The 13,762-nt window shown below is 42.1% G+C and overlaps 1 protein-coding gene across 4 annotated transcripts in view; it reads right to left on the reverse strand.

Moving 5' to 3' along the window:
* Positions 1-769: 769 nt before the first annotated feature.
* Positions 770-13,762, reverse strand: part of CKAP5 (cytoskeleton associated protein 5) — a 97,197-nt gene continuing 84,204 nt past the window's right edge. For 3 of the 4 annotated variants that reach the window (XM_061153027.1, XM_061153037.1, XM_061153046.1), the window contains exons 36-44: positions 7,985-8,164; positions 7,081-7,268; positions 6,489-6,564; positions 5,594-5,782; positions 5,364-5,501; positions 4,864-4,947; positions 4,615-4,774; positions 1,626-1,777; positions 770-1,485 (exon numbers count right to left, since the gene is read on the reverse strand). In XM_061153027.1, the coding sequence (XP_061009010.1) occupies positions 1,243-1,485; positions 1,626-1,777; positions 4,615-4,774; positions 4,864-4,947; positions 5,364-5,501; positions 5,594-5,782; positions 6,489-6,564; positions 7,081-7,268; positions 7,985-8,164 (1,410 nt within the window). In that variant the 3' untranslated portion in view covers positions 770-1,242. The remainder of the gene's footprint in view (positions 1,486-1,625; positions 1,778-4,614; positions 4,775-4,863; positions 4,948-5,363; positions 5,502-5,593; positions 5,783-6,488; positions 6,565-7,080; positions 7,269-7,984; positions 8,165-13,762) is intronic. The other variant, XM_061153052.1, reaches the window with a different exon arrangement.

The following is a 13,762-nucleotide window of genomic DNA, read 5'->3' on the forward strand; positions in this document are numbered from 1 at the left end:
AGTTAAGTAAGAGGTGTGTAGAAAGGTTCCTTTGACTTAAATGTTTTCTGACTGTGGAAGGGGGCCTTGTGGAATGTGCTGCAGAGGTGAATCCTCAGTGTATTTCTAGCTTTTTTTTTAAAAACATGATTTATTTGACTATCAGATCTTAGTTGTGGCTAGCTGTATTTTTAGTTGCAGCATGAGGAATCTAGTTCCCTGACCAGGGATAGAACCTGGACACCTTGGAACTGCGGAGTCTTAACCACTGGACCACCAGGGAAGCCCTATTTCTAGTCTTTACTGAGACAGAGTGTGAAGCAACTGTCCGTCTAGATCCAGAGACTCGGCTAACCAGGCAGGATGCCCCTGTGCTCTCCGTCTCCCTTTAGTAAGGTGACCGAGTCTAGTTGCGGTGTGACCGCCGCAGCGGCCCAGCTGACCCCTCTGGGCACGAGGTCACATGCGCCTGAGCAGCAAGGTGGTAGGAGACCTGAGAGCTCCTTGGAACCATGGTGGTGATGCGATGGAAGTTGCGACCAAAAATCTCAAAACAAGGAAGAAAGATTTCTTTGCTCCCCTAGGAGCTGCATGTGGAAAGCAGGAGAGTTGAGTTCCTCTTATTCCAAAGGAGAGAAAGACAGCATCAAGCCTGTGGGCCAAGAAAACGCAGAGCCCCATAAGGAGCGATGATGACCCTTTCTCTAACTGGCTGAGCACCTAGCAGGTGTCAAGAACTGGCAATGGACAGCTGCCCAACACTCCCCGACAGGAGCATCTTGGAACACAGTTATAGTTAATGCAAACTTTATTTATAAAAGACTCTTAAATTAGTTGTATCATGCCATGCATTCATACAGAATACAGTGACCCTTCAGGGCTACAAGGAGAAGAGCTCACAAACTCAAAGGAAAACTAGTCAAGAGATTCTAATAGTTAAAAGCTAGGAAAGATTAGGACAACTTTACAAATGAGCAATTAAAAAGAAAAAGGATATGGAAACTAGTCTGAGCTGAGAGGAGGCCCACTGTTTACAGGTCTGTACACTAAACTAAGACACAGACAGTCTTCTAGAGAGGCAGGATGCTGGCGGAGAGAAGCAGACGATGTGCAAAAGACTCGTGCCACGACGACTCCTCCCCCAGGCCCACAGTATGATACACACAACCAGTCTGTGTACACTCGGCCTGCCGAGGCCGCCTGAACTATGAGGACTCCTAGTTTAGTCAACTAACGCGGCAGGGCGCCGGCAGTGGGGCGGCTTCATTTGCGACTGCTCTTTATTCTCTCCAGTCTTTTTTTCAAGTCGTCGATGTTGGCTGTGGAGGGGGAGGAGGTCACGGGGCCTGTGGGGTGGGTCTGGCTGGGGTCCGGGTCCGAGTGCTGGTGCTGCTCCCGCGACTCGCGGAGCTGGGAGAGCTTGCTATGCAGCATGTCTGTAGAGGAGGCCACCGTGGGAACTGCCGGTTTGGAGAGCAAAGAGCTCAGCGGGGGCCGGTCATCCTGCTGTTGAGAGGAGGAGAGATGCTGTCAGGCAGGGTGGGCCTGACCTCAGGGCAATACCCTCCGAGGCTGGGTCTCGGCCTCTCTGGCCAGCCTGCTGGTCATCACCCTCCCTGCCCCACATGGAAGGAGACTAGCAGTACCTTTGTATTGTCCAGACCGCATCGCTGTCGGAGAATTTTCAGTCTCTCTAGGTAGACAGACGGTCCCACCTCTTCTCCATTTGTGTTACCTAAGGAGGACACTGTGCTTGTAGCGGTGGGCACACACGTGACCTCCATCTGAGGGGAGATGCCTAAGGGGGAAACGTAGAAGGAGTATTCAGATATATACCCCCTGCCCTGACTGCCCTTGTTAGATCTCCCACTGAAGGGAACAATTTGGGCCTTGATTATCACCATTCTACCTGATGATTACCTGGCATTGGTGATAAAAGGTACTCTGAAATATGTAAGATATACTTAATGAGAACTTCCAAAACTGATAAGAGAAAAGCACTGAATTTTTTTTTTTTTTGGCCTCATCCTGTGGTTCATGTGGGATCTAGTTCCCTGAACAGGGGTTGAACCCACACTCCCTGCAATGGAAGTAAGGAGCCTTAACCACTGGACCACCAGGGAAGCCCCAGAAGGGCACTGCGTGTTGAGCTGGGCCCTCCTGCTGCCGTCTGAGCTCTGCAGGGGTTGTCACCCCTGGCTGAACTGGGCAATCCAAAGTGCCTGAGCTACACCTGAGTAAATGCTAAGTGCCCAAGTGAGGAATCTAAAGGACTTTAAATACTTTCAAGAATCAGACTTGATTTCGACCAGGTGATACCCAGAGGAACACTCTTATTCCAACCAGGGAGGACAGCAAGGAGCTCAGGAGGAAGAGGAGGAAACAGGTGTCCAAAGAGGAGGAGCAGGAGCTGGAGCATCGAGATCAATATTCTGGGAGGAGTGGGGAAAACCAGAGCCAAATCAAACCAAAACAAAATCTATCATAGTTCTAAATTTCTGAGCAGAACCACCACGAAATGCAAGCATTTAAAATATCCAATTTGATATCAATGAAAAGGCATCGCATAAGCCAAGAGCACTGGGAAGAAAACCCTCTACGGTAAACAGAAGAAAGTAAAACAGGCTACTCCCGAGAAAAAGGGATCCTCTCATGTACAGATGAGAATACTCTGAGAGGGTGAAAAGTGAAGAATAACGCAGCGATGCAGGAAGCCTGAGCACTTTCAGGCATTCAGTTACTGGTGGGGTCACATGCCTGCGTTGCAAACATTTAGCTTCCTCAGAAAGGACTCGGGACATAAGAGACGGAGGCCCTGTCCCGATGACCTCAACTAGGAACGCCCGCATGTGGCCTTTGACACTGCTCACTGCGCTTCCAGAAGGGACTCTGGGTCGTGGAGAGGCGTAACTTACAGGGTTTAAAGACAAGACCAACTATGGGGAAAGCAAAAACAAACCAAAAAACCCAGTAACAACAAAACAACAACAAGAAACAAGAGAAGATAAGTGACAGTGCAGCCTAGAAAGGTACGTGGTGAGAGGGACCCCGAGCAGAACGGAGACGCGCGGAGGGACAGTTTCACGGGCACAGAGTCTCGGGCTAAGAGTAGGTGAGCGTCCCTGCACCTGGAAAGAACTAAATACAGGACCACTGAGAGGGCTCTGCCTGGTGAGCGGCCTGCAGCAGTTGGGCCTTGTTTGGGTTTAAGGCTCTGGACAGCTATTTTTTGTCACTGATACCTCCGAAGTCTTCCTTTTGTCTCTAGATCCTTGAGCAGTCATTCTCTAATACAAGCTTTCTCACTGTGTGGTCAGTAACGTTCCAGCTTAACAGCAGGACGGGCCTCACTCATATACATTCAAAGTGCTACTGAGTGCTGTTATGTGCCAGGCAACAAGGAGGATAGAAATCTTTACCCCTGTGAATTTTAGATTATGGCAGAAACAAACATCAGTCAGTCAATCTAATGAACAAGATGTTCCATGGTGTGTCACGGGAGGTAAAGTACTAGGGGGAGTGAGGGGCAGGTTGCGAGTTGTAAGTGAGGCCCCCTGGGTGACGCCGATGAGGAGGAGGAAACAGGACTGCGTGGAGAAGAGCAATCTAAAGGCAAGAGGAGCCAGTGCAGAGGCCTTAAGGGGTGTGCCTGGCATGTCCCAGGGACGGCGAGGGGGCTGGTGAAGCCGCAGTGGAACCGAAGTCAGAGAGGGTAGCAGGAGGGAGACAGTTCTAAAGGGATCAGGAAGCCACGTCATGTCAGACTGCACAGACCTTTCGTGTAAGGCCCTCTGCTCCGATGAATGAAAGGGAGAGCCTGTGGAAAACGCTTGAGGAGCCTGTTTAGATGCTCTGTGGGGGACGTGACCATGGGAGATGGGAACAGAACTGGGGGTGGCGGGGAAGGTCACCAGTGTGGGTGGATCCTCTGTGTGTCTGGCAAGGGAAGTCAGAAAGCTGTTTCTTTCCTTGGCTGTAGGCAAGGCTAGTGGGCTCTTAGTGCCCCAACCAGGGACCGAACCTGCACCCCCTGCACTGCAAGTATGGAGTCTTAACCACTGGACCACACGACAAGTTCCTCAAAAGGATTCCCTGACAGAGGGGAAGAGAAAACTCAAAAGCTGGGGACTGAGCAAACCGGAAGGACAAAGTTGCCATCCAGCAAGATGGAGAGGAACGCAACTGGAGCAGGTTTTGGGGACTACCAGCAACTTGGTGTTTGATGTCAGGCATGGTCTCTCAGCTGGGAGCAGGGAGGAGAGCTGAGCTGGACAACAGAGAAAACTGGGCTTTGCTGGCACAGAAACTGTATTTAAAGTGCTGGGAGAAGAAGTTAAGGGGGTGAGGGTGAGAACCCAGGGCGACACCAACATTAAGAGCTGGAGCGCCCTGGGGGCAGCAGTGAGGGGGAGGGGACCGAGATCATGGAGGCCCAGGGCTCGGGGAGAGGCTGTTTCCAGGGACAGAGAGTGCGGCCGATGCCAGACCCCGACACGGATCGAGGCTGAGTGAGCGCTGCCACTCTGCCTCACTGTGGCCGTTAAGACTGAGAGGCATGGGCAGAAACGTAAGCCCGGCGGAAGCCCTGGTGGCCGAGGCGGGAGCAATTCTGAACTTTTCCTGGAGTCACCGTACCTGCTGAGGACGGAAGACGGCCTTTACCCTCTCTCTCCATCTCAATCACCCGAAGGCCTCTCTCAACATAGCTTTGGAAGAACTGGGAGGAGTTTTTCAGAAACGGTTCAATGTCAGCATCTGAATATTTCTTCTTGTACTCATATAACTCTGCTAGGCCCTGGTTAACAAGGAAAAGGAGGTGGAGACAGATGTTAGTGACTCTTCCATAAAGCAGATCCCCATCTGGGTCAACCTTTTCCCTCTCACCTCTTTTGTGTTCTCTTTAGAGCCAATCTTCTTAAAAATCTCAGCTAAGAAATCATTTACTTTGGCCTTTGATGATTTTTCATCCTAAAGACACAAGGAAGGAACCATTGGTTAGATCTGAGTTATTAGGTAGGAACCAGTGGTTGGATAAGAACTGAAAATCTTATCTCAAACTTCAGCCCTTCCTTGTATGTTGCAGATAACAGAAGCCGCAGAGCTGCAGAGGCTGCAGCAGAAACGGTAACAAGTCTCAGGTTTTCAACTAAACTTAGGGAGGAAAGTCCCTCCCTAAATTTATCTAGAGACACAGATGCCTTAGGCATGGACACAGAAACTTTTCTTAAGGACAAAAAGCACAAGGTTAGAGTTTATATTTGAAAACTTCCAGGTGATTGGACTAATCCCTGAGCTTTCACCTCAGGCCCTAAGAAAGACAGGCTCCGGTGCCTCATCCCTTTGGCAAGACCACTGCTCTCAGTCTTTCAAGTCAGGACACTCACAATCCGAGAGGCTCCCTTCTCTGTTTCCTTGTCAGACTTGCTCCCGCTCTGCTCCATGCTGTGCTTCATCATCCGGCAGAGGTGGGCCTCCAGCTCTGACTCGTTCTTGTTGTCAATCATCGTCAGGTGGTCTAGAATCTGAGGGAGAGATGTGTGCGTTGAATGGCAGCGGTCCCACATCCATGATGCTCTCTCAAGCTACCACGGGAATGGTTGCTGTTCTCACTCACCTTGGGCCCTTTCAGTTTGCAAAGAGTGTGCAGCAGCGTTTTTAGGGTCCTTATGGGAAATTCACTTTTGCACTGCTTGAGCTTTTCTTTGGGGAAGACCTTCATGAAAATGTGTATATCCAGGAGAATTCTGTCCAGATTAATGCTGTTGATGGTATCAGGCAGCAGTCGAACCATCCTCCAGAGACACTATTTAAAAAGGGAACGAAAGTCAGACGGAGCCACTGAAGAATGAGGATGATCTCTGTCACCATTGTTTTCCCTAAGCTCTGGGATCACCTCATATCACAGTCAGGGATATGAAAGTGGCACCTCATGAACCTTCGAGTTCAGCGGCTAACATGAACAGTATCATTTACTTCAACCATGTCACTGGGTAAAGTGTGACAAGTCACCCACCTGACCACCTTCATTCCTCTCCCACACCCTAGAGATGGGACCTTAAACGATAAGTAAATGAGGAAATTCTGTCCTGGGTTTGTTTGATTCCTGAGAGTAGTTCATATTACCTAATCAAATCTACTCTGAGGAAACAAAAATATTTTATACTATGACAGTGCAATAACAGTATTATAATGTTACAGATATGTTCATCTGCAGTTTTTCAAAAAGAGACCAAAACATTATAAGTCTATACATATTTTTCCCCCCATGAGACATGAAATTTGTCTCATCAAACTTCTTGCCTTTAGATTCTAGGAAAACAAGATATTCACAAAATAGTTCTATCTTTTCACTGTTTGAGACCAGGAATTTTTTTAGGCCTGAACTGGGGGTACAGAAGGAAAGGAAAAATGGAGAACAACTGTATTATTCAGGTGTCCCTGGCTGACTTACTTTCAATCCTCTTTCCCTACACTTTAAAAGAAAAGAGATCAAATTAGGTCAACTTCACCTTCATAACAAGCTCTGAGAATTTGGGAGAACTGGCTGTTGCTAGGAGGCTGTCTTGCAGCAAAACAAGAAGGGCACTAGAAAACAAACCCAACACAACAGCATTAGTAAGTTTCAAGCCTGCATTCCAATTAAAGTCAGTAACTGAAAGGCCAAGTGTAAGCAGTCTCTATCCACCCGAGAAATGAAGAGCTCATGCATCAGGAACTGTCCTTGATTACTCAGTCATTAAGAAAATAAACATCACTGAAGCTTAGTAAGTTACCAGTTGGTAAATGGTAAAGCTTGTAGCTATTTCTCATTGTCACTGGTAGTTAAGAAAGGAATATACATGAAATGAAATGTATACCAAAAAGGAGGTAACTGACAAATTCCATGGTCCTGTTCTAGAAAACTTGTAATACTGGCTGGCTTCTTGAGTTGTTACTTACTATAACTGCTGTCTCAGGTTGGAATAACTGGTTCTTGAGGAAGAGAAGGGTAATAATTTATCAGACAAACCTAAACTTACAACCGATCTAGTACCTTTTGGTTTCTATGTGTAGACAAAAGAGAGGCTGTTCCAGACTCTAATGCTCATAGTACAAATATACCTCAGGATGTTGGTCTGGTCTGACTTCTCCAGAACTTTCACCACCAAGAGGTTCACAGAGCGGATCACCTGCTGCCCTTCCTCCAGATCTTCAATTCGAGAATCCAGCATTAAGGTGATGAGGCCATGCATCAGGTCTTTCAAAACACCAGTGGAGGCCTCCCGGGCGAGGCTTTCTATCTGAAACAGCTATCCAGTGATAATTCTGTTAGAGAGGCGTGAAACTCAACATACACAGTGAGGAAGAGAAACATGGGTGGCATAGTCTAATAAACGATTATACTGTATTTATAAAAATTCAAGAGGGAGGCAGGAGGGGGGATCAGGATGGGAACACATGTAAATCCATGGCTGATTCATGTCAATGTATGGCAAAAACCACTACAATATTGTAAAGCAATTAGCCTCCAATTAATAAAAATAAATGGAAAAAAAAATTCATAATACTAGGAAAAAAATAAAGATCACTACTCTCCCAAACCTCCAGTAATAGTGAAAATTAATTGGCATGCTTCCTACTCTTATAAAAAGTATTTTTATTGTGAACACATACTTCCTATTCACAACTGTAAAAAGATCTTATTTTTATGATTACATAAATTACACCCTGAGACAATCATTACTGACAAATCAGTTTCTGTAAAAGCCAACCAAGGCCCAACCATGAGTGATGAAGAAACTGGCAAAAAGCAGAATTCCAGGTAGTTTGTAAGTCTCCTCACAATAAGATGAGCTGGAATGTTGTCCAGCGTCCAGTGGAAGCAGTCAATAGCTTACACGGAAAACTCCCACAAATGATATATGTTTCCCACGTTTCACTAGAACATCAGAACCGACTCAGGCTTGAGAACCTGGGTGGGATGAGAGACTGAAGGGAAACTCAGGATCTGCAGAGGCAGCCTTACCGAAATCATGTTGCCAATGATACAGCTATACAACTTGATGATTTCATCCTTCTCCAGTTTCTCGTCTGCCATATGTGTGTTGTAGATGAGTCTCAACTGCATGAACGTAGCTATGAGGAACTGATCAATGTGGCCAGACATGGCTTCGGCTTTGTCTTCCTGTCTCAGGACCTCATCGATCTGATAACAAAAATCCAAGATGTATTTTCCAAGCTTTATACTTCTAGGTAGCAGGAAGACACTACAAGTCTTTGCAATATTTATTAGCAAAGCACTTCTAATATCTTAACTTGAAAAAACTCAATCACTTAACAGACAAATAACTAGTCCTTAGGGACTCATTCAATAAATATTTACAGAGCAAGATACTACGGTGTGAATTAACTGTAGCTCCTGTTCTAAGAGGCTTGCCATCTAGTTTAGGGGATAATAATTCTTGTGTTTAAATGCTAATTTATTAGAGTGTTTTTATACCCATTATGTCATTTGATTATTCCAACAGCTCTGAGAGGTAGAAACAGACAGGGCTGGATGTAAGATCTTCATTTACCAGATGAGAAAAATGAGGCTCAGTAAAATCAGGCTACTTAGTTCAAATTGAATACCCAAGTTTTCCACATCTTGATCCAGGTTTTTTTTGGTTCAGTAGACTGGCTGTCACTAATAATAAAATGTTACTATGGGAAAAACACATACTTCCTATTCACTACTGTAAAAATATCTTATTTTTAAGATTACATAAATGACACCGAGACAATCATTACTGACAATTCATGACCCCCTTTTCCTGCAGGGCTGCCACGCTGCACAACTCCAGAGGGCACCGTCTATGCGAAGTGCAACGTGACTGGTGCCACCTTGTGCTGAGAAGCTGGTGGTCCTACTTTAACTTCTTTACGCATGTATACCCATAAACACATACAATTTTATATAACTGGAACAGTTTAATAACACTGTTTCAACATGGACAAAATTTTTTAAAAATATAATATATATATTAAAAAAATACATATAACCATACATGCACACATACATAGGGTCAAGGTTTAGGGCACTGTTTATTCCATGTTTATAGTATATATAGTTCTCTGCATCTAGCTTTCCTAACAGAAAATTATGAAAATCCTTAAAGTCAACAGAAACAATTCTACTCTTAAAGACTGTATTATACAGTCCACATACAGACACACCAAAACTTCATCATTCCCTGACTGATCAACTAGTTTGGATATCTTGCCCACTATAATTTTATAATAAACATCTTTGTGTACATATATATATCCCAAGGTACTTGTCTTTTAGTTTCTAAAAAATAAAGGTGTGCCCAGAGTTTAACTTTTTAGGTTGAAGGATAAAACATTTAAAATTATGCTATGCTGTTTTCTTTAAAAATGCACTAATGCTAATTCTCATTTCTACATGTAATGTGTAAGAGTACTGTTTTTTCAGTGTCTCTATCAGCTGGAAGTATTATTACTCATTTTACTTTTTATCACTCTGAAAGTTTAAATGTGATGATCTTATTATTTTAATGTGCATTTCTGTGGTGGGGAGGTGCTGGACATCTTTTCACAGGTATTTACTGGTCATTTGGATATTTTCTGTGATTTGCCTATTCTTATCCTTGAGTTATTTTCTTTTTTTAGGTTCTCTTTTTCTCAAGAGTTAGTAAGAGTTCTGCTTACTGTAGTTATTGGTCCTTTATTGGTCATAAGCAAATATATCCCACAATATAACACTTGTTTATTGAAAGTATACAGTAAATTTCTCCAAATTAAAATCTTAAAAACTTTCATATGATTAAATTTGTCTTTTCATTTTAGGTTCTGGGTTTCCTGCCTTATTTTTCAATGGTTTCCCCAAATTCCTTGGTTATTTCAAAAAATTGGGATCGGCGATCAGTTGAATCAAGTTTCCAGAGAGTTGCATACATGCTTAGTCACTTTAGGGTTACATGTGTGTTATCTTATTTTTTAAAAGAATCTCTTCCACATCTATGGTTAGTTCCTTTTTCACGCCGGTACTTATATTTTTGCTCTCCAATCAGGCTAGTAAGTGATTTTTAATTTTAAATCTTTTTTTAAAAATAAGAACTGGCTTTTAGAATTTCATGAGTTTTAGCTATATTACTTACTCTCAAATTTTTTATTTTTTTATTTTTCTACTTTCTAAGTACTAAGTTACTTTATTTTAGCCTTTCTTCAATAATAAATGCACTTCAGGCAATATATTTTTCTGAGTTCAGTAGCTTCAGCATAGTTGTAGAGGGAAATTATTTCCTTTAAGAGTTTTGATTTTTTTTTTTTCTTTTTTAAACTATGAAAGTATGATAACACATTTACAGAAGACTTGGAAAATACAGAACAAAGTTACACATAGTGCCCCAAATATTACAATTACTTTTTGAGCCAAATTAAGATTTTTAGTTGGAGTTTCAATATCAAACTCTCAAAAGTTAGTAGAAAGAATATACAGAAAAAGCAGGATATAGCAGACCTGAAAAGCACTATGAATCTATTCAATATAATTAAGATTCATACAATTTTCATACAACAGTAGGATAGACATTCTATTTAAAGTTCGCATAGACAATAAACTAGCAGACACTGGAACATATCCAGGGACATAAAATAAGGTGAAAGTTTCAAGGTCTAAAGGTGTTGAAATCATAGTCTGTCTCTCTTATCACTGTGGAACTATGTTAGAAATCAATATTAAAAGATATTAATAGCCCACATATTTTCAAGTTCAGTGTGACATTTACCAAAGGAGATCTTTGACTTAGCCATTGAAAGCCTCAATAAAGTTAGAAGACTTAAAAAATAGAGGCATAAAAAAAATAAATAAATAAAAAAAAAACAGAGGCATGACTGCAGAGAAGAAAGTGTTTAAATGAGAAATTAACATAAAAATGAGAAGTTAATATTAAATGCACTTTAAAAACTCCATGTAATTTGGAAATTAAATGTCCACTTTTAAATGATGGGTATACCTAAGAAGCCATAACAAGGAAAATCAGAAAATATTTGTAACAGAATAAAAATGATTAGGGAATTTACCAGAATCTGTTACATGCAGCTAAAGCTGCTCAATGCAACTAAATACAATGTGGAATCTTGAATGAGGTATGAAAACAAATAATGGACACTAGCCTAAAATTTTGTGGAATCTGAACAGAATCTGTACTTTAATAATACTTTATCATATGTTAATTTCTTTTTTGTTACAACATAATATTTCTTTATATTTTCAGAATTGAATTAGAAATTTCAAGCCTCAAATTTTTTTTAAAAATCACTAAGATAATAAACTTTCTAGTTTTTTATCAGTATATTAGATGCCAAAATGTATGGAACAATTTTGAGTGAATATAAATAAAATCTTTTGTGATATTAATATTATTTATTAACAATTTTGTTGGGTTATCAGCAAAGAACTTGGTCAGTATATCTTCTACTTTTTACATTTGTTAAGAGATGTTAATGACTCCTGTGCTTTAAGTTTCCTGTAGATGTTCCGTCCTGATGGCCTGCCTGCTTCTCCTTGGGCCAGTACTATGCTGACTTGATTACAGTGGCTCTGTCGTCACTGCTAATACCAGTGGCTTAAGTCCTTTCTGTTGTGTTTTTATTTTAAAACACTGTCTTAAAAGTGTCTCTGCTATTTTTAGGCCCTTTGATTTCCCAAATAAATTTTAGAATCAGCTTCTCAACTTCAGAAAAAAAAAAACTTGAGATTTTGATTGGAATGGCATTGAATTTACAGATATAACTTGAGGAGAAGCTGGCATCTTTATTACATTGAATCTTGAGAACACAGTATATTTCTGTTTATTTGGAAATGTCACAAAATAATGTCATTCAACAAAACTTAAAAACCATCATCACTATTTCCAGAACTTTGTCATTATTCCAGACAGAATCTGCACCCATTAAATTAAGTTTCTATCCATCCACCTACCCAACCCCTAGGAAACTCTAATCTAGTTTCTTTATTTGGCTATTCTAGGTACCTTATGTAAGTGGAATCACACAATACTTGTCCCTTTGTGCCCGATTAATTCTATATAGCATAATGCTTTCAAGGTTCATCCATGTTGAAGCATGTGTCACAATTTCGTTCTTGTTTATGACTAATATTCCACTGTGTGTGTGTATATGTATATATAAATATATATACACACCCAATTTTGTTTATTCATTCATCTGTTGATGGACACTTGAAGAGCTCCCTTCCACCTTCTGGCTATTGTCAATAATGATGCTGTGAACTTTGGAGCATAAGTATTTGAATCTCTGCTTTCTAGGAGGGGATCTGAGGATCCTATTCTAATTCTATATTTAACTTTTTAAGAAACCACTAAACTATTTTCCACAATGGTTATAGTACTTTATGTTTCCACCAGCGATACACTCAGGTTCCAGTTTCTCCATATTATGGCAAACACTTGCTATTTTCCACTAAAAAAAAAATTCTAATGGCTGTGAAGTGGTAACTCACTGTGGTTTTGATCTATATTTCCCTAGTGACTAATGATGGTGAGCATCTTTTTATTCGCTTATTTGCCATTTGTATATCATCTTTAGAAAAATGTCTGTTCATGTCCTTTGCCAACTTTTGAACTGGGTTTTATTTTTTCGTCAATGAGTTATAGGAGTTCTTAAGTATTCTGGATAGCCATTATATATCTATATATGCATGTTATCTGTAACATTCATTTATTATATATCACATATATACATATGCACATACATTTATTTCTACATCTGTATATTGAAAAACATGAATTCATACTGATGCATCTAACTCCAGTCCAATAGCAGAGTTCATTTTCTTTCCCTGGGCTTCCATATTTTATCACCCTTCTCTGGCCCCCATTTTCCTTATTATATCTACTTGACCAATCCCTTTATATGTAACCAATCTCCCATCTCTGCCATCATCTCTGCCTGGTTCCCCAGGCCAACCTCCACTGTTTGGGCTCTGAGTCCCCATTCTGAGCCACCCACGAGCTGTCCTGCTCCCCTCCAACACACATGAATATCCTCTTCACCCTGCCCAGGGTGTGCTAATACCACGCCATGTCAGCTCCCCGTCATGGACATCTTCTTCCGGCTTTGGCTCTGCTTCCTGGCTCTGAGTCATGCCTCCCACATGACATCCTCCTCACAACACCTGGGCTTGGAGACCCTCACACTGGGCCCCTGTGGCTCTCTACTCCCATCCCGTGCCACAAGGTAGGTGTCTTCCTTGTGCTACCCTCCTCCTGGCTGTATGACTGGACCATCAGGAAAGGGAAGCAGAGGAAGAAGAGAACAATTTTTAAAAAACATGTAGTTTCTCTTTGCTCCAAAGTCTAATGACTTCCGATCACACTGAAAATCCAAACAACTTACGGCTGGGCTTTTACAGCTCTATATGATCTGGCCTCTGTCCACCCTTCAAATGTCATTCTGTGCCATTCTCCCTCTTGCCACCTATGCTGCAGGCACACTGGCCTGTTCTGTTTCTGTGACCACGCCAGGGTCACTCCTACTCTAGAGCTTCTGTACTCCAGCTTTTGTACTAGCTATCCTCTGCTTGAGGCCCAACCACCCATCTAAGCGACGGGCACTTAGTCCCCTCTCTCCCATCCCCCACTTGAGTTTTATTTGCACAGTAGTTACTATTGATATTTTGTGTTTGTCTCTGTCCACTGAAGTCTAAGAAAGCTCCATGAAAGCTGGTTCCTACCCATTGCTATGGTCCAGCCTCGGGTGAAAGAATACAGCTGTCAAC

The sequence above is a fragment of the Dama dama genome, chromosome 1 (genome assembly GCF_033118175.1).
Source record: "Dama dama isolate Ldn47 chromosome 1, ASM3311817v1, whole genome shotgun sequence".
Classification (NCBI taxonomy): Eukaryota; Metazoa; Chordata; class Mammalia; order Artiodactyla; family Cervidae; genus Dama; species Dama dama.